General features: G+C 33.1%; 1 protein-coding gene across 17 annotated transcripts in view; it reads right to left on the bottom strand.

Moving 5' to 3' along the window:
- The window catches only part of Trol (terribly reduced optic lobes), a 141,812-nt gene that overhangs the window by 87,378 nt on the left and 33,975 nt on the right, over positions 1 to 20,459 (bottom strand). For 15 of the 17 annotated variants that reach the window (XM_072902470.1, XM_072902472.1, XM_072902471.1 and 12 more), the window contains exons 2-9: positions 9,036 to 9,189; positions 8,686 to 8,870; positions 8,269 to 8,446; positions 7,291 to 7,459; positions 7,019 to 7,179; positions 5,867 to 6,031; positions 4,803 to 5,078; positions 3,359 to 3,475 (exon numbers count right to left, since the gene is read on the bottom strand). In XM_072902470.1, the coding sequence (XP_072758571.1) occupies positions 3,359 to 3,475; positions 4,803 to 5,078; positions 5,867 to 6,031; positions 7,019 to 7,179; positions 7,291 to 7,459; positions 8,269 to 8,446; positions 8,686 to 8,870; positions 9,036 to 9,189 (1,405 nt within the window). The remainder of the gene's footprint in view (positions 1 to 3,358; positions 3,476 to 4,802; positions 5,079 to 5,866; positions 6,032 to 7,018; positions 7,180 to 7,290; positions 7,460 to 8,268; positions 8,447 to 8,685; positions 8,871 to 9,035; positions 9,190 to 20,459) is intronic. The other 2 variants (XM_072902482.1, XM_072902477.1) reach the window with 2 other exon arrangements.

Genomic DNA, 20,459 nt, shown 5'->3' with positions numbered 1-20,459 from the left:
GCCTAGCAATTCGTTATTTTTCTTTAAATTAACGAAATTTTTTTCTAAACGATGTTAATACAAGCAACTATTCCAAAGTAAATCTGTTTTAGCATTTACGGTAGAGAAATTTTCATCCGATTGTTGACATCTGTAAGTGTGCAAAAACAATATTTGGCCTTGTTTGACGTGACATGACTACATAAAAGAGCAGAGAATCTCCATCGTAAAGCACGAAGAAGCCTCTCTTAAAACTGACTTGCAGCGCTACATTTCCGATAACGAATGCATTGCACTATGTTATAAAAGCAATCGTGAACGTCTTTTGGCCAAGAAATACTGTATTCGTGAATGGTACCGAACCTAGTCGGCGCACACAGTAGTCTAGATTAATTTCAGAGTACGAAAATATTTCAAATATTTTGAAATCTTTTATTGAGATATTTTTTGAGTATTTTATACTATTATAAAAACGTGTTAAAATATTATAAATTACAAATCCTTGTAGTTATTAATCTGTAGCAGCGACATACTAAGGAAACTTTCTTTATACTTTTAAGCATTAATATATATTCCTTGATCATTTATTTTAGATAAAATATTTTTTATCAATAATTCTCTGCTAAAATTAAAATGAATAAATCCTCAAAATCTAGTCTCCACACGTTTTGTTCGAAAAAGTATCTACAATATTTGTAGAATATCGAATCAGAAAATCAAGGCTCTTTATAATATATTAGCTAAAATTTTTTTGATATCTCGTCTTCCCGCACCCATCGTTCCTCCGATCGGTTGAAACTTCTTTACTGCTCAAGGACGTACCGTTGCGGACGTTTAAGTCGACCGGTCTATATATGCGAGTCGAGGACGCACCTAAGTAATGTTCGTTGACGACGGAGGTTGACATTTGTCATGGCAGTGCCTAGCGTGCAGGTTATCCCTTTTCCCCTCTTCCGATTCTACCCTCTTGCCCTCTCCACCGTATCTACTGTTGTATTCTGTTGGTTCTTCCCTTCCACCCCCGACTCAGCGAAACTCATAATTGTTCGAAGAGACGTATCACTGGCGCGAGGGGGGAAGAGCATCGGAGACACGAAAGTGGTTATGCGCATTCTTGTTTCAAGGAAACGAGAGAAAGAGACAGAGGACAATGAAGAGGAGAAAGTGGAGTAGCAAAGGGTGAGTTAACAAGGGACGGAAAGAGAGAGAAAGAGAGAACTAGGATCCCCCATGCCTCACGACTGAATACTTGAATATTGATTAAGCATGCACATCGCGATTACTAGGAGCAGGTAAAAGCGCTCTTCTTGCGGGTCCGCGGCCTGCGTGTCTGCGGATATTTATGTGAAGCGGTGCTTCGACGATCCCTCTACTCACCCCCATCTAGCCTCCCTTCCCCCCTGGCCGCTCTTTCCTCGTGCCTACCCCCTTCGTCAGCACCAGCCCATCCGCGCGCAAGCTCCCGTCGTCTCAGATGGATAAAAAAGGCATGCCGGAAGACTCGGAAGATATCCGCTAACCATGAGACGTTTAAATGATGAGAGCACGGATGTACGGAGCGTGCACGGTTGCTTGATTTACGATCGGCCTTCGCAGGATTATATTCTTTCGATCGCAAATCGCCGTTGCCTCGAGCGAACGTGCGTTGGCCTAGTTCGCCGCCGGTCGAACGATTAACAGTATAACGGGAAGCCATTCCTCAATTTGTTCATGTTTCTTTTTTTCTTCTCGCCTTCAGCACGCGAGGTTACAAGGACGGAAGCGCGAATAGCAGAAGGCGTAGAATCAGTTTCAACGATCCCGTAATGTGTTGAGATGGGAATCAATCGCAAACTATTATATAGAATGACGAATGATACTTATAGATAGATTATATTGTGGATGGATACTTATAGATTATAGATAGAGACTTCTACTTAAATTAGTCACAAGTAATCCTTCCTCGATCATGGTAAGTGATTTCGATAACGATAAAGATATTTGTTAGCAATCGAAAATATGACTCTCGAAAACGACGTTTCAAATCGTGATTGTAGATTGTTTATTTTGAATGGGAAGATAATTGTGAAATCGCGATAATGACGAAAAATACAAGTCGATGTAAAACGTTACGTTTTATTGTACACGCAAATGCGTTAACACCGACTCGTTATGTACATTGTATAATTCTCGGGAATAATTAGCCCACTGCCTCGAATTTCTCGCTATTACGCGAAGTATTGTTACTAAAAAAAAAAGCAAAAAGAAATTATCAATTATATTTCGAAAAAGTTTCTGTGTAATATAAATTATTTCCACGTCATTTCTGTTTCTCAATGAATTTCACAAACGCTAATGTGATATATATTGATTTAAGTTACAACGCAAAACTTTAGTCAAATAATAAATGCGTAAATTGCGATTTATTTAATTATTCAACGGTTTTTTGCTCTTTTCGTGGGGAAGGCGCGAGGATATAATTCACGGGCCGATACCACCAGGCTAATTTACCCCGGCCGAACGCGCGCGCAGCCGTCTAATTAAGCTGGCTTTCGCACAACAAAGCGCGTACGTGTGGCCGCAATCGGGCGGGCTTTACAACACCGGCCAGCATATCCGGCGCTTCCACGTTGTTGACCACGATCGTCCTCCACTCGAGGTGCAGGAAGCACCGGAAAAAGAGGACGCGCGGGATGGCAGAGAGAAAAAGCCCCTCGAGCTTTGAATATTCAGTAGGTATGTCTCGCTCGCGTCCTGGACTCTCCCCGTCTGACCTTATTTTTCTACGAAAAAAAAAAAAAACTAACGGCTTCCGTCGTTACTTAGGGATTCGCCTCGCCGTTTGCGGAAAAGACACGTCGCCGGAAATTTGCGCCAGAGCTCGCAGTTGAACGAAGGACAGACGGATTTGAATTAACATTCGAGTGCCAAGATGGGACGCGTCGCTAATAAACCGTCAGTCTCGATAAGCAAAGTTTTAACGCGGGGAAAATGTAGCGAAAGATAACGGCCGCGATTATCGATTTTCCGGGTCGGTAGAACAGGTAACTAGTCTCTATACCATCTACTCGCCAAGTCTACATCCTAACTGATAAACTGACGATCGTAGATAAGCTGCAGATCGTTCATAGACAACATGGTTTATATTATCTCGCGGTCGATAAAATTGAAATTTTATTTCGATTATGTTTTTTATTAGGACTTTTTAAAATACTTTAAATAAATGTGATGATAAATAGAAATAGATTTTTAATGGCAATGCGGCCACTTTTGCAGTTTTTCTAATGTAGAAAATTAAACAGAAAGCTTTCTGCTTAAACAACTAAGAGCCTCTGTAATTTATTCTTAAAAGTGTTATAATATATAATCACGCTATATTATAAAAAATCGTGGTACTCACCGGGGTAGTTGCAGTCATGTTCGTCGCTACCGTCTTGACAATCTTCCACAAAGTTGCATCGTTGAGAATCCAATATGCATCTGTTTACATCGCATGCGAATTCCCCCGTGCTGCAGCCTACAAGACATAAATTATTAGCATCTTTGCAATGCGCAATAATTGCATTTTAAAACTACAACACTTTGTTTATGATTACCATAATATGCTTTTAAACTTATACAAGAATACACAACTGTATATCTTATATGATAGCGTATTATAATATTACGAAACATTATATACAAATTTACCTTTTAAAAGTGTTAGAGAGACGTATGATTTCATATTATTATTAGCATGCTAACAACATGCATCGATATGCAACAAAAATCTATGACTTTTCTATTGACATATACATTTATAAACGAATAAAACAGATAAGTGAAAAATTCTAAATATCTTTTATGTGATATTAATATACACATGCAATACCGTCTATTATATAAAAAAAGAATAAATATCCTGATTCTTAATTTTATCCACATTTACTTTAACAATTATCTACATGTGTGCACGTACGCGTGCGTACTTGAAACTACGGTCACGCGAAGTTCATTTGACGAAACTGTCACACGTTTACACCACTGAGGCAATATACAGTATTTACGCATAATAATGCTACAGTCGTTTCATAGTTTACTCTCTAACTGCAGAGTTTTCTTATTTGTAAGCGATATTCTCGATAATTTAATTTTTCGAAAATATTGAAAAAAACTATTAAAAATTATGACTAGATACACCATGCCAGTAGTGCAAACATAAAATAATTCCGTCAAACTGACTCGAAACACAATCATAACTCTAGATTTTATTAAAGTGAGTATTAATCAAATTATGAGAAAATTAAATTGCCAAAAATAAATATTGTTGGCAAGTAAACATATGTAGAATTAGTCAGGTCGAAAAAAACATCAAACAATTATCGTTTTATATACAATCGTATCAGTACAAAAAATAATTTCAAATAAATTTCGTAATTTCATTATTAACAAATAAATACTTATATAACAGTTTTTTTATTTATTTGTTGAAAAAAATCTTTCATGTGTGTGTTCCGGTAAAAATATCAAAAATTATTAAAAAATTTAAATTAAAAAAAATCTTATTTCATTTTAATATCATATATCATAATGTGCGAATTTAGTGATTATACGTATGAGAATATTGTTATAAATTTTAAAACAGAAAATAACTAAAATTAATACTAAATTAATAGCATTGCAATTATAAATTATATTTATAGGAATGCATGTATAAAATCACTGTGTTCAAATACAATTATATAGACAATGAGATAAGAATAATATTGATTTTTATATGTTAAAATCTTTAAGAAGATTGCAATATTGAACATTTATCCCGATTCTGCCATTAAATCGGTGAGTACATCAACCGGCTCAACTACCTGGATGTGAACAGCCGGTCTCGTCACTACCGTCATCGCAATCCGGAACGCCGTCGCACTGTTGTACCGAGCAAATGTGACGACTACCATCTGGACAGCGTACCGTGTCATCGGCGCGGCACTTATTTGACCTCAGCGTAGATATCTCGTCTTCCCTATCGTCATCGTCGATGTCTGATACTTCCGGTTTTACCTCAGAGGATGATTCCTTTACATTCGGATCTACTGGGAAATATCCTGAATGCTGTCGTGGCTCCACAGTGACGTGCTCGAAATCTATTGTTTCGTTTATCAGTTTGGTTCAATGTCGTATCATACGTGTTAGTGAAATGCACAAATAAAGCGAATAATAATAAAGAAACATCGATAAAATGATGATAGATGTAAATGTTATTTTTCAACTTGTTTTCAATAATAATAATTTTTCAAGAATATTGTTTGTGCGCGGCCAAAAATATATTTTTTAATATTATATGTATATTAGTAATTTCTATATTATAAATTAATAATTTTGACATATATAAAGATAAATAATTATATCACGTTTTGTATTTGCGTAGATTATTCTTCTAAGTATTATTATATTCTTTTAAACATATATAATAATTATATTTGAAAAACTTAAGTGTACATTAAAATACTACGTGTGTTTTGTTAATTAATTAGAGTTTAAAAAACGCACAATTAACATGAAGTGGATAGAAATAAAATGGATAATTTAAAATTTATATAAAATTCCCTATCTGTTAGTCCCCAAGATTATAACGCGATTAAATGCGACTTTGCATTTATATTATAAATTAAGGGAGTTATAAATAAAAAAATCATGCAGAGTATCTACTATATAAAGCTATAATTACAGCTATGTTAGAACGTACCGTATATCTGTACATAAGCCACAGTCTGTTTTCATTAGGAGAAGAGAATAATTATGGATATTTTACTATACAATACATATAAGCGCTATAAACAAGCGATAGATTTGAATAATATTATTGTAAAGTTTCGTTTTCCTCGCGCAGACATGATTACATAGTACGGATTCTCAAGTCCTGCGTACTTACCGTCGCTTGTTCTATTTAGTGACTCTGTCGGGCAATTATCCTCATCGGAACCGTCATTGCATTGTAATATGCCATCGCAGCGCGATTCTAATGGCACACATTCGCCACTTCTACATCTTAATTCGGCGGTTTGATCGCATTCCGGCTGCTCGTTCTTTTCCCCAGCTGTATCCAGACGTCGTGTGTCGTATTTACGTGCATTCGTATTGAATTAGGCAGAACAAGTTTGTGGCACCGTGTTTTTTTAAAGAAGAAGATAAAACAAAAACATTTAATGAGAACAGAAAATTAATCAAGAAAAGATTTCGAAATTAAAATAACAATAATAAACTTAATAAAAACTAAATAAAAGACAAAAATTGGAAGTTAAAGATTAAAGTCGCTAATATTCAATTATAAATAACGGGTTAATTAAAACGACCTAACTAGCCAAAATCATTTCATTTATTAACACGACGTTTCGACCATATGGTTGTGGTCCTTTTCAAGTGTCAACGTAAATTAAGAAAAAGAAGAAAGAATACAATGGGATATGTATAATGATGGAACAATTAAACATTTCACTAGTTAAAATCAGCGGTTAATAAATTGAAATAAACGCAAACAACGAGACACGTTATGTCACAATGAGTTTTTAAACGACACTATCGTTTCGACATGGTCGAAACGTCGTGTTAATAAATTAAATGATTTTGGCTAATTAGGTCGTTTTAATTAACCCGTTGTTTTTAAATAAAAGATAAATTAAGTAATTAAATATCGTGAAAATTGTAGGCATTTGAATCTTGTTAGCAATTGAAAATAGAGATCGCGTTTTTCATGCACATCTACTTTATATCAATGTTTTAACAATTTCAAAGCACATCGAAAAAGTCGTCACCAGAATGATCGATTTTTTTCGTTCGCGATGTTAGATACATTATCTTCGCAATTGTTTCGTGCAAATAATATTTTGTGCACAGCCATTAATCAATTCCAACTGTTGAGAAGTCGATCATTTGATATTCACCAGATCTTCGCAGTTATTCAGAGTTTCCGCAAGCTCACAGCATTGCAGAAAGTTGAAACAAATTACGAAGTTGGGTCTCGAAAGCTTTAACGTGAAATCGATCATTTCCGGAGTCGTCAGGCGGTAGTCATCTATGGAAATACCTTGGAATATCCTGAACGTGAATCCCTCCGGACCTACTTGGATACCGTCTAAAGAATGATACTGCAACTGTTGATCTAGGATGGCACGCACCTCAACCTCATCCGTGAACGTCGAACCAATGTCTAAGGTAACTTGTGACGTAAATGCGTCAGATGTTGGTCTAAAAGTAAAAATTAATTGTTATTTATTATTGAAATAGTTCCAATTAAAAAGTATGATATTTTAGTAATATTACGAAGGCAAAATATTAATAGTAGATAATTATACTCACGATATCTTGACGACGCTGGCAAAATGATTGTATCCCGGAAGATAACGATTGTACAAGTTCTCGAGGGCATGCGTGAGATTGCCACTCAATTCCCGATACTCAGGACTGTTTCTGTCAGAGTACTCTCGTCTATACGGCTCGCCGACTGTCAATGTTATTCGGTAAAATCCTATTAAAGAGAAAATTAGCAATGAGTAATCGATCCTTTAAAAATGAATTATGCACACACACACACACACACACATATATATATATATATATATATATATATATATATATATATATATATATATATATATATATATATATATATATACATGCTTCTCTTTTTTATTATAAAGAGAACTCTATAATATTATTAAAATATTGCTTTTGTTTCTTCCAATTTGTTTTGCGTATATTTATTTACATTCTAAATAATTTAATATTCTCTAAGCTAAAGAATTGATACATTTTCTGATTTCAAGTAAAAAAAGAATACTTATATATTTATTTCTACAACTAATACATTTTCCGAAAATTTATATAAAAAATTGTATTAAATAAATAATAAATTCTATTAAATAATGCAATTAATATTATTATACATATGTAAATGTTATCTTCAATTGGTCTATTTTATATTGCACTAAAGTAAATAGTACATTTTAAAATAAAGCTGCCAATTTCTTGCCTCGATATGAAAATATCGAAATAATTTCGTTTAAAAACTTTTTGATTTCCATATATCAATAAAATGTTTCATCTATATAAATAAAATGTTACAATAATTTTTGTTGTATTTTTATCTTAATATATTGTTTATATTATTTAAGAAAATGTATTATTTTCACAAATAATTAAAATTAATTAAGATTTTTAGCAGATTCATCTTTCTTTCTAAAAAGAAGACAAAAAATTAAAAGATTTATTAAATTCTAATAAAAATAACGATAAAAATTCTTTAATAAAGTTAAATCTATAAAAAGAGAAACTTACGTGCTTTTCCGTCAGAGTTGCGATGTTGAGTTATTATGTTATGTGGATGATGACCCAATTCTTCTTCATTCGCGCTGCCTTCGATCTCTCCTGAACCAGCCAAATCTTCGTCATCGGAATTCCCATATGTTATCGGTATTCTTTGACTTTCCGCGACGTTACTTATCTCATTATCGTGCTATAAAAAGCGTAATAATATTTTTGTATAAAAGATGTTTTCATAGATAATTAAATATTAAATATTAAAAAAATTAAAAAGCACATAAATGTTTACAAATCTTGTTATAATATGTATAATATTATTATTGTGTTGTAGAGAGAGTAATATTATCTAGATAAAATTATCACACAATCTAATTAAACATAATAATCATGATGAGATGATAAAAAGTAAAATATTTTTGAAACGATTTTTACTTCGTCATCTACTTCGTCGTTGTCCTCGTCTTTTTCAAGAGTCAATCTTTCGATACCAATACTCGTTTCGGCACTTGGCGTTTCAGGTTGATCCAGAGTACGATTTCCTTCAATTCCACTGACATGATCATTTATGATGACCGCGTTGTCCAATGTTTGATCTTGATCTTGATTTTCTTTTTGGTCTAAAAAATTGAATAATTAAAAGATTGAGTAATAATGTAAATATTTTCAACAATATATTGTAATGTGATAAAATATTTGTACTAATATAACAGACTTAGTTATTTCTAATTTCACTTTATTAAGAAAAAATTAATACCTTCACTTTATTAAGAAAAAATTAATACCTGGCGGCGCTTCCGTTGTTGTCGATGGTGCGGAAAATAAATCGAAGATTCCTCTCTTTAGCCTGTAAAGAAGGGATTCGTCCTGATGCGTTTCGATCATTGGCGCTTGAACCGCCGGTTGTTTGCCTTCCGAATCGAAAATCAAGTCATCGTCCTGAAAAAAAAAATAAATCAAAATTCTTCAAAGATCTTGAATCTAAAAAAACCGATAATATAATTTCTTATCTCGATAACGATTATAACATGTAAATATAATATTCTGATTATCCATCAGAAGATTATCTAATCTATTCAATTTCGTCGCTGCAAAAGACAAGTAATCTTTCATTTTTTATAAAATAGGTATATACAAATTTTTATATAATTATAATAAGTTCTTTATAAAACATTAAATTTGAATAAATACTTATATATGTATAATAAAAAGGTAAAAGGCTTATATAAAAATTAAAATAAGAGAATGTAATAAAGGCAATAAAGGAGCCGTCCATGTATAATATAAATCATTAAAAAGTTTAATACATAGTTAAAAATTAAGGAATGAATTACAAGTAACATTAGTTTGCCGTCTATACTTAGTGACTATTGTCTCCGTAATATGGAGATCCACTTACAAGGGACTAGAGAACTTGTACCATTAATTATACGGTTATAAAATTATTAATTCATTACTACAAGTATTCATTACTACAATCCGTATCAACAAATTATACAATGCGATATAAAAAACCACCAAAAAAACAAGTTTATTTAATCGATTTAATCGGGACGGCGAACTAATTGAAGATCGTTTACTATATCGTTGCGAAACACTGACTAATTCTAATTTTTAATTGCTTGCGCTGAAGATGGCTTGAATTATCAAGCTGAAACGTTCGTTCGTTCACATGCGACCTTTATATAATTTTAATCCGTTATATTATTTTATTTTATATCATTCACGTATATTCTCTTAACTTCCTTGCATTGTTTTATTATGTAATTTACTTTGGTTTAACAATTTTGATGGTCATAATTAGCTAATTAGATATATTTTAATTGTTCACTCGACTCAATTATTACCGCTAAGACCATAACTGATTAATTGCGTACTGACTACCATTTTTACTTGTAATTCATTCCTTAATTTTTAACTATGTATTAAACTTTTTTATAATTTATATTATACATGGACGGCTCCTTTATTGCCTTTACTACATTCTCCTATTTTAAATTATATATAAGTTTTTATAATAGTAAGTCTTTTTTATAAAATATTAAATTTGAAATCTGATTTTTTCGCATTTCAAATAGTTTCCAGAATATCCTTTGCATTCGTTACAATTTTTTCCGCTTTATGACAAATTCATAAGTCACTATCTCGTTGGGCGCCCTTCCGAGAACCGGATAACCATATGTGCCCGCACGCGCGCGAACAGCAGCGGCACGTACGTGTAAGAGATCCTCGAGCGTGTATATCGCCAAGTATCCTCACGTGTCCCTCATAAAGAACCAATTCTCACCTAAACACACGATATAAATTCAGGATCGTCGAGCCATTCTGCCGGCGCGTCGTGATTCCGTAAGAATCGCGCGACCGGCAAACTGCCCAGGATTCGAGTACGGGTCAATGACGTTGCTCGAACGGGATGAAAATGGAGAACCGACGTACCATATAGCAAGGTATAAGCCAGAAAAGCCAACTGGAATAACGTATCGTTATGGGTGAATATCTGACGAGGCTACATACGGCCCGCCCGATTATGCAAGCGCGTTTCTGTTACAACATAAGTATGAATAATACACTGGATATATGCCACCCAGAAGGGTCTTATATGGGCGTATGACGTATCTTATATATAAATGAAAAAATGAATGCACCCAACAGTAATCAACTAATGAAGCATTGTAAGTAAATTCTTTCAAGATTATAGCAAAGTATAATTTAATCAAATAAAATTAACAGTTTCTTTTTTATTTATGACAAAAATTTTTAATTTCTCTCTGTGCAAGTCTCTCTTTTCCTTCTTATAAGTATATAAAATTTAATTAATTTAATAAAAATTGATGTTAATAAATCGAGATGAGATTAAAATAAATTCTTAATTTTCTGCTGGTTATTTTTAATAGAACGATTTTCGCAGGGTAAACGAGACAGGTGTTTCGTTTTTAATGCGGTGTCTATGCACGTTTGTACAAAGTGTGCGGCGTTGAAACACGTGAGCGGAACTGACGTATCTTTTTCAACGAATGCGAGTTTGTGAACGGTAATGAAGTTTAAATCGCGTCAGGCGAGATGTATTATTACTGGGGTGCATTTACACGCCGCGCGGGTATCATTTAAAGATTCGCATGCAACATCCACACACTCACACGCACTTACAAAAAAAAAACCGCACTGTCTCGTGCATGCACATGCCGTCTAAATGTGAATGCGAAACAGCGCGTACGCGTTACATAACTTTGAACTCGGTTTTAATGAGGCTAATGACACGATGGTATATATTTATTAATCCGCGTTCGAGACAATCCAAACATTTGCTGCAACATAAAATGACCTTTTCGATTAGAAACTCTTCTCGTTAAAAGAAAAATAATAATATCGAAATATAAAAGACATGTTATATGTTCAATGTTATTATTTTAATTTCGGATTAATTCTTCTTTTATCTCATTGTTCAAATAAATAACTTTAAAATATTTATCTCTCAAGCATTAACAATCAAAAACAGTGAGCGATTCGAGAAAAACGCGACAACGCCCATCGTGCCCGTTGTTTCGAAATTGCGGAAGTCCGGACTTAGCGGGTCGCAGATAAAACGCACTGCGAGAGACCATTTTAGATCGCGATAACGACCATGATGCGCGGCACATCCTGCCAGAAAACAGCCGGTACATTGTTCGCACACACAGTTTTATTACAGGCAATTTAACGATTCGGTCCGCATTTAAACTGTCCTTTAAACAATTGCAGCATTGCACGCACCATATCATTATCGGTTAATAACGAGCATATAGAATTCAATTGACGAAATTGAATATCCTCGCTACAGAAACTTTAATAAATTCGATAAATAAGAATCGATAAAGTATATAATACAATAAATATAATTAGTATTCGTATACAAAAAGTTATCTCAATATATATAATGAAAAAAATGTAATATATTTAATAAAAAATATCAAATATTACTAATTATTAAGTATATTATTTTAAATAATTAGAAAGACAATTTTTTTTAATAATTACATATATTATTCAGCAAATATTTAATGTTTTGCAAAATATATATAAATATAGTCTCTTATATTTTTATGTATATATTTCGCTATTGTAAATTGCAATATATTTTTAATTCAATATATATTTAATAAAAAATATCAAATATTACTAATTATTAAGTATATTATTTTAAATAATTAGAAAGATAATTTTTTCAATAATTACATATATTATTCAGCAAATATTTAATGTTTTGCGAAATGTCCGTAAATATATTCTCTTATATTTTCATGTATATATTTCGCTATTGTAAATTTCAACATTAAAGATAGATGTGCAAGCTTTTTGCGGCTGTAAAGCGTTAAACGAGAGTCTGCCAATAACGAGAGTATAAATCGGCCGGCGAGGTCGAACGTCATAATAGAGCTCTTCGGGAAAAATAAAGAATCTGACCCCACGGAAAGCGCGGAGCATCGGTGCCCCCGAGACGCGGAACTTTGTTATTCCGGACAAGTTTTACACGGGATTCTGCAGCTAAGTCCACTCTATGATCCTTTCACGGCAACTACGTGCTCATACTTCGACAAAACACCGCCCCTATAGTCCGAAATCCTTAAAATGCATGGGAAATACGTGTTGGCGCAGGTTAAGTAGCCCTAGGAAATTCGTCCTGCGTCGAGCAGGTCCGGAGAACTTCGGAGGGCTTTACGATGGCAAAGTTGCTAAAGAGACGCGATATAGACATAATGCATAAAAAGATGCATAATTAACATTCTAATATTCATTTTTTTTCCCCTCTCAAGATGCCTTATCTTGATTAATGATCCATCGGTCAGGATGATTCGACGAATTGTATTTCGTAATTACGCAAAAACTTTCATTGCCATATGCGGTCACTTCGAACTGCATCTGAAATATGCGGCGCGTCGATGACTATTTAAGGTAATGCACGAGAGAAAAGGAAAATGTAGAGATATATTCTGGAAAATATTTGAATTTCTGAAAAAAAAAAAAAAAAAATTCGTATAATTACATATTAAACGTTGGATATGTAAAATAGAATAAATACGTCTCTTGACATATATGTGATAACATTTCTTGTTCAATTTCTATCACCGAATAATCGCAACTCACTGTTGCACAATATGTTGTACAATGATAAGAATCGATAGCGTATAAATCTGGCAATACTTTCACCATTTTTTTTATTTTCTTCTCATTCATACAATTCTAAATTATTCGTGTTACCGTGAATACCGTATGTAGGCTATCTTCGTTTGCACACATGCTGACGTGCGCAAGAGATAATAGAGATGTATATCTTTTACACAGTGATTTCAACTGGCCGCACTGTCAAAACACTTTTTTACATAATCGTACTGATAATAGAAACTACATTTAAAGAATGAGATACGATTTTTAATACAATCAAACTAGATTGATGTAAATCAATTATTGAGAGAAAAACTAAATAGATTTCTTTAAAAAGAAATTCGTATTTTATTAAATAAATAATTAATTAATAGATAGAAGAATAGATTGTATTAAATAGATAAATTATTGAATATAATATTGAATGGTAAATAATTCCAAAAAAATCGGAGCAAAATTATACAAAAAAAAAGCATAAGTTATGGTCTGTTACAAAAGAAAATTTATACAAGTCAAATTCATGTAATAAAAGGTGACCCAACTTTTGAAAATATAAGTAGCTTCGGATTTTTTCTTTCTTTTTAACAAATAAAATTATTAATAGTTTATATAAATGCAGATTGATAAAACTTGATAGTTTTCTGCAGTGTATTATTTTTATTATTTTGTTAATTATATAATTATATAATCTCTGTAGTGCGAAAAAGTGAGAGCATCGCATTACATATTTTATGTTTCGTATTGATACTGATAATATTTTGCAATCAAAATACTTGCAATCTACAGGTCAAAGCGTACAACAGATAATCAGCGACCTATGAGAGATTGTAAATTTTTTAGCACATAAAAATTTAAGACAGACAATGTGAAATAATATTTCTAAAAATTATTACATAAAAGGATAAAAGAAAAAAAAAGACTTTCAGATTTTTTCCTATATAAATGAAATATCCATTTATTATAAACACTATTAATTGTTTTTACCTGAATTATAATAATATCATATAACATCAATATAATGAAATGTAGGAGAGTAAAAGTGTGATATGTATGATACATATATACAATTTGATTTTACATTTTATTTTATTCTTGCAATTGTTTTTATTAATTGTAAATCTCAAAAGCAAAAGATTGGGCTTTTTTTAATGCAATGATATTTTCATTGCATTAAAAGCAGATTACATATAGAGAGGTTTCACAATAATACAGTTCTATATAAAAATATTTTATCACGAGAGATACGTATAATTATTGAAGGATAGTTTATTAATATCACTGACATGTTTACAATGTAATCATGCAACGCAATGCATTAATTATTATTAATGCGGCTGATATCAAATATCTATTTATCAACTAACTTTACTGACTGTAAGTTACAATGTCTGTATATAGAACAGCTTTGCGTGATTTAGTAGCGTCGAAGGCTACATCGCGGGCATAAAAAAAGTGCTCAAAGGTCAAGATCCAGCACGTACAAGGCAGGTCGGAACGAAGAAATCCCTCCAATTTGAGGGACTTCTCGGAGGCTTCGACTTAACGAATATATACGTCCAGTCTTTCAGGTCCTCCAGAGAACGTGTAAAAGAGAAAGGCGATATAATGTAGGAAGAACGAAGTCGATAAGAAGAAGAAAAGAGAGGATAGCGAACGGAAGAGGGAAGAACGAAGGGAAGGAGAGTGAGATGTTGGCCGATCGTTCTTTGTCTTAAGCCGTGCTATATTAATGCGAAGAACATGTTACATGGAGTGGAATAAAGGGGTGGCAGCAACGAGGGAGAAGAAAAAGGGTGGCATCGTCGCGCAAAAAAGAAGAGCGGCGTCGTGCGGAATACTAAGGAGGGTCACACACGCCCGCCGAATCTGCGTCCAAGATAGAAGGACAGAAGAAGATGGCCTACTCATTTAACCTCGTCTTTGCATTTTAACAGCTTCTCACCACAGGAACAAGTCCATTTTCCATCCGAAAGAGACCCCGAGTCCGAATGGTTAAATAATGTGTCAATAAATAATTCGAAATGACGAAGAATTGTCATATTTTATTATTAATTCGTTAAAAGTGAGGCGAAAAGAAAATAAATCTTTCTACCATAAAGCCAACAGGTCAGTTTTTATAACACAAACCCTAATAGACGACTTTTTGCCGCATTGGTGAACGTGGCGATAATTTTACACGTTATTTAAATTAATCGTGATGTAATAAATTGAAAATAAAAATATAAAAAGACGAAAAGTAAAATGTAGCAATAAAAGGCGTAAATTTTAGTCCGATACAAATATCGATATTTTGATATATTGTACATGCCACACGTACAGGCAGAAGAATTAAAAATCGTGTGTACTAGTAAATGTTGACGCACGCGCGCTTAATTCCTGACAAGCGGATCCACGAGAGAATTTGTGGGACCACCGAAGCAGAGATGATCTTATATGAACCTTCATATCTTCGTATCTTTACAGGATGACACGGTCAAATAATTCCGGGTCGACCAAATATATACTCAATTCTCTCTTGGCCATGGCCGCGAAATTGCGGAAATCATCTCGGTCCGATTTCCCGAAGAGAATGCGACGTCGATTTTCTCACAAAGCGGCCGACAAACCCGCGGGCTGCGGTCTGCCACTCGCACGTCAATCCCTCGACACCGGAAAAAGCGCATTAACCAGTTTTCGGGAAGATTCAGTCTCGTCGACAGCTCTTTCACGAGGAAGATCTTGAATGACGAGATATCAATTCCTCTATAATTACAACGAATCATTTCTTTCATATTATTAAGTCTTACAAAATGTTCTTAAACTCCGACATATCGACGCAACACGAATAATAATCTGCGGAAAAAAACAATATAAATATCGTTGCAATATATGATAATAACGATCTTTATTTCTCTAATCGCGTCTATATTTAATATTAATTAATTTGTAGTTTTAAATTTTCTTTCTTCTTAATTTTATCAAGTTTAATGATAAATACGAGGAAAACGAATACGAGATTTACATTTATCACAGGATACAAATCAGACTGTAAATGCAAATTATTTAAAAATTCATCTTGCAAAGACTATCTTATTTAAAAGTTTACTACCAAAATTAATCACTAGAACTATTAGAAACAATCATGATGCTGTCAAGACAAAATTAAGAAAAGAAATCAGATTTTCTGAACTACATCATCTCGTTATTATTATATATGTGCATTTTCATCATTACCTAAAATGTCGTTATTTTTTAATAACATTTATCAACTTTTTTCCAGTCACACACATATGTATATATGGATTGGTAAATAACTCTTATTAATCGTTAAAGTAATTATAACTCGTATTAATAATTTATCGTATTAATCGTATTAATTATTACATTAAGAATTTATGACACATTTCGTGCGACGTTTAAATTTGTATCTCAATTTTAAAAATTAATTAAGCTTATTCAATTTAATAATAATTACTTTTCAATAGTTGCTGCAGCGAGAATTTTATATAACGTAAAATTATATATTGTTTATTCTTATTAAATTATTATTATAATTTCATGCTTATATTAAAATTGTATGGCTAAATCGCATTTATCTTTATCATTATTTTTATGAACTTTATTGTTAAATAAAACTTCTTTTTAATCGATAATTATATAATATCTTTATATAAAAGTAAATGAGTCATAATTTATATATAATCTTAATTTATGAAGCAAAAAAAGATTAAAAATTTTTAGTCTGATCGATCGATCTATCATTTTTCACCTCTTATCGCTTAAGCGGTATTTACCCATTTTTCCTGTAACGCGTCATCACGGATGAAACCCGAAACTACGAGTGGCGCAGGCTCAACAAATTACGAAACTCCACTAACCACTTACCACCCCAACGAGAACGTTCTCACATGTCGTTTGTTACGATCTCCCACGCACCCGTTTTCCCATAAAAGAAAAGCGTTAAGCGTCATTTCAACCATTCACGAGAGATGTAAATTACACGACTACCTCGATTGTATTCGCACCGAGATTTGTTTTCCAAAATTTAATTCTCTACTACTGTAATTTAATTCTCGACTACTAAAGTTAACTTTTGATAAATTAACTCTTATAGTAGAGGTTCAAGGATTCCGTCTATATTTTCTCAGTGAAATTTTATTTTATATCTACGTGAGCTAGGGACATCTATTTATTCGACACAACATATATACAATATATCACACGTGACAAACGCACGTCGAAAATGTACGAAATGCCTATTCGAAAATTTGCCGAAATGCATGACAGCTCATCTTACATTTTACGTTATCTGCGACCCCTTTATCTCTGAGGGCGAATACGATAATATCTATTCTACGTTAGTCGATGACTGTAATCTCGGTCGCTCGTCTGGCTTGAAACCGGTCATTTCGTTCACTCGAAATCATTAATGGCAATAATGATGCAAAAAATTTACAAATTCGGTAATGGCGGCCGCGCCGCCAGCTTGACTCGGAATCACGAAAATGCCGTGAACGATAATTTCGGACACGACAAGAGAGTTCGTGGCTTCATAAGAAAGCAAACGCTACCTCACTGGCTTAGCGAGTTCTTCTTTCTAAAAAATTGCCATTTTAATCGAATCTCACGTACGGAAAGATCTATTTCAGCCGCGATTCTGCGGGAAAAGAACGCAGTAGATCTTGCTCGAAATAGGGCTACCACCCTATTGATGTATAACGCACAGGTCAATAAACCGATAAACGCGCGCAAGCAAGTAACACACCGGGATCTGCGAAAGGAATTTTATAAACTTAACGCTTCTGTTGATCGCCCTGGCGATCAACAGAAGCGATTTTACAATTACATTACAATACATATTTTTTACGCTACAAAATAGAATTAGAATAAAGATTCCCGTTTGCACTTTTCCTGACTTTGCGCGTTCCCTTTGCGTAATTTATGCTTTGTGATATAGATAGAAGAGAGACGCTGCTACGTCAAAGTACATTCGCAAATATTCCAAAAAAAATTTCAATGTTTCTCATATTTATAAAATATAATTTGAATATTTGTTAACTGTTCGTTCGTAGCATTTAAATATTTATATATTAAATTAATAATCTTTTGGTTTATTAAATATAGATTTGCTTATAAATATTCTGATAGTCCATTAAGTGTCTTAAAACTGGTGGAAAAATGGAAAGATTATTTTTTATATTTGTAACGAATCACTAAAAACCTTTGAAAAATTATATATTCATGAATTGAGCAAACATAATAAAAGTAATAAAATATTAGGTATTTTTCTCTTTTTTGAAAATAGAATTTTTAAATAGATTTTTAATAGAATAAATTTTTAATTTAAAGCTTCGAGTCCACATGATCAGATATCAAATTTAAATAGTTTTGCGAAATTATTATTTTTTATAAATTTGTAGTAAACTATAACTGAAAGACTATATATTTTTAAATTGAGCAAAAATAATAGACTATTAGGCATTCTTCTCTCTTCTGAGAATGGAATTTTTGAATAGATTTTTAACAGAATAGAATTTTAATTTAAAGCTTAGAGTCCACATGGTAAGATGTCAAATTTAAAAAGTTATGAAAAATTAATGATCTTACAGATTTTCATTAAGGAAGAATTAATGTTAAATTGAAGAAAGAATACTATATATATTTATGCGTCAAAACTTGAGGATATTCTATACATAATATGTCGGCGAGAATAAGTATCCACGTCCATCTTATAATAACGAATGAAACTGATGATTATAAAGTGAAGTGAAAGGCAAAAGCTCTTAATGGATACCCACGAATCTCGTGAGAAATCAATCGGTGCCGGCCGTCCGCCGATCATCGAGCTGCTCTCGCTTCAATTAGCTTATGTAACAGATCCCACGTTTTTGTTTGCCCCAGCCAGCCTCTCTCTGAAGATAGTTGTTCCGATGGTCATTAACTCTATTAAGTCGTTAAATCGTGATGCACCGGTCAAGCATAGTCATCGCACGTGCTCTCATCGTATTTGCGGGCGCGAGATGCCCAGCGGCAATTGTGCTCGCTTTACGTTTATCTTGGCGGACCTTGAAGATGCGCGATAACCGCCAAGTAATTTCGCAACTCTTCGCGGGCTTGCTTTAATCTTATTGTTAGTAGAAACAAAATATTTGATTTTCATTAAGATGCTAGAAGCTTTTTCGAAAATACTGTGGTGTAAATTAGAGATGTTTATCAATTAATTGATTAGTTAGTATCTCTCTTCTTGTTTCTTCATTAATATTATCTTTTCCTGTAATATTGAATCATTAACGTCAACGCCGTTTTAGTACCTCGAAATTCTCAATATTGATAATACACATATATATACTTATCGTACGAATGATTATTAAATGTGAGTTCTATCATGTGACCTGCAAGAGAAGTTACGCAAATACATTTCACAATTCTTAATACTAATCATGCAAAAAACGAATAATTGATGTGTTTAATCACAGCGCGACAGTAGCAAACGTCTCAAATGCAATTTCTTGTGTTATAATTAGTGCGACTAATCAATTTTAAAAATAGTTACTAAATTAGGTTGATTTCTAATTTGATCTGTAATTTTGTGTTGTACATTACAATAGAACGTATATATTACTAATAGAATCTTTGAAACTCATTTACGCTTTCCTTTAATAGCCAGCTATGTTATTTTATTAAGACGAATATACTTATACTTGGAAGCAAATATATCGACAAAAATTCCTTATATTTCCAAACCCCGTACATGGCACGCACGAATGGCTCTATTGAGATATCCATTGAACGATTTCCTACTGGTGCGATACGGATTTCGTTAAATAATGTTTCAGCCTGCGTGTATGTGTGTGAGATCGCCGCGAACGTCTACGTCTACGTCGACGTGCAATTCGTCGACCTAATCGATGGTGCCGCCTGCAGCATGAACAATTGTATCGGCGATGTGTGTTTTGACGGGCGTTCATATATGCTTTCAGTGAAAATAATGTCTGAAGCGTTTCGCGATCTCACGGCCGCCTCTCGCGCGGGCAAATGTGCCGTAAGGAGTGCGGCTAAAACTTCCACAAACATTCGAAAATGAATACCAG

Source organism: Anoplolepis gracilipes, chromosome 11, assembly GCF_047496725.1.
Source record: "Anoplolepis gracilipes chromosome 11, ASM4749672v1, whole genome shotgun sequence".
Lineage (NCBI taxonomy): Eukaryota > Metazoa > Arthropoda > Insecta > Hymenoptera > Formicidae > Anoplolepis > Anoplolepis gracilipes.
This window is presented reverse-complemented; position numbering and strand designations above follow the sequence as displayed.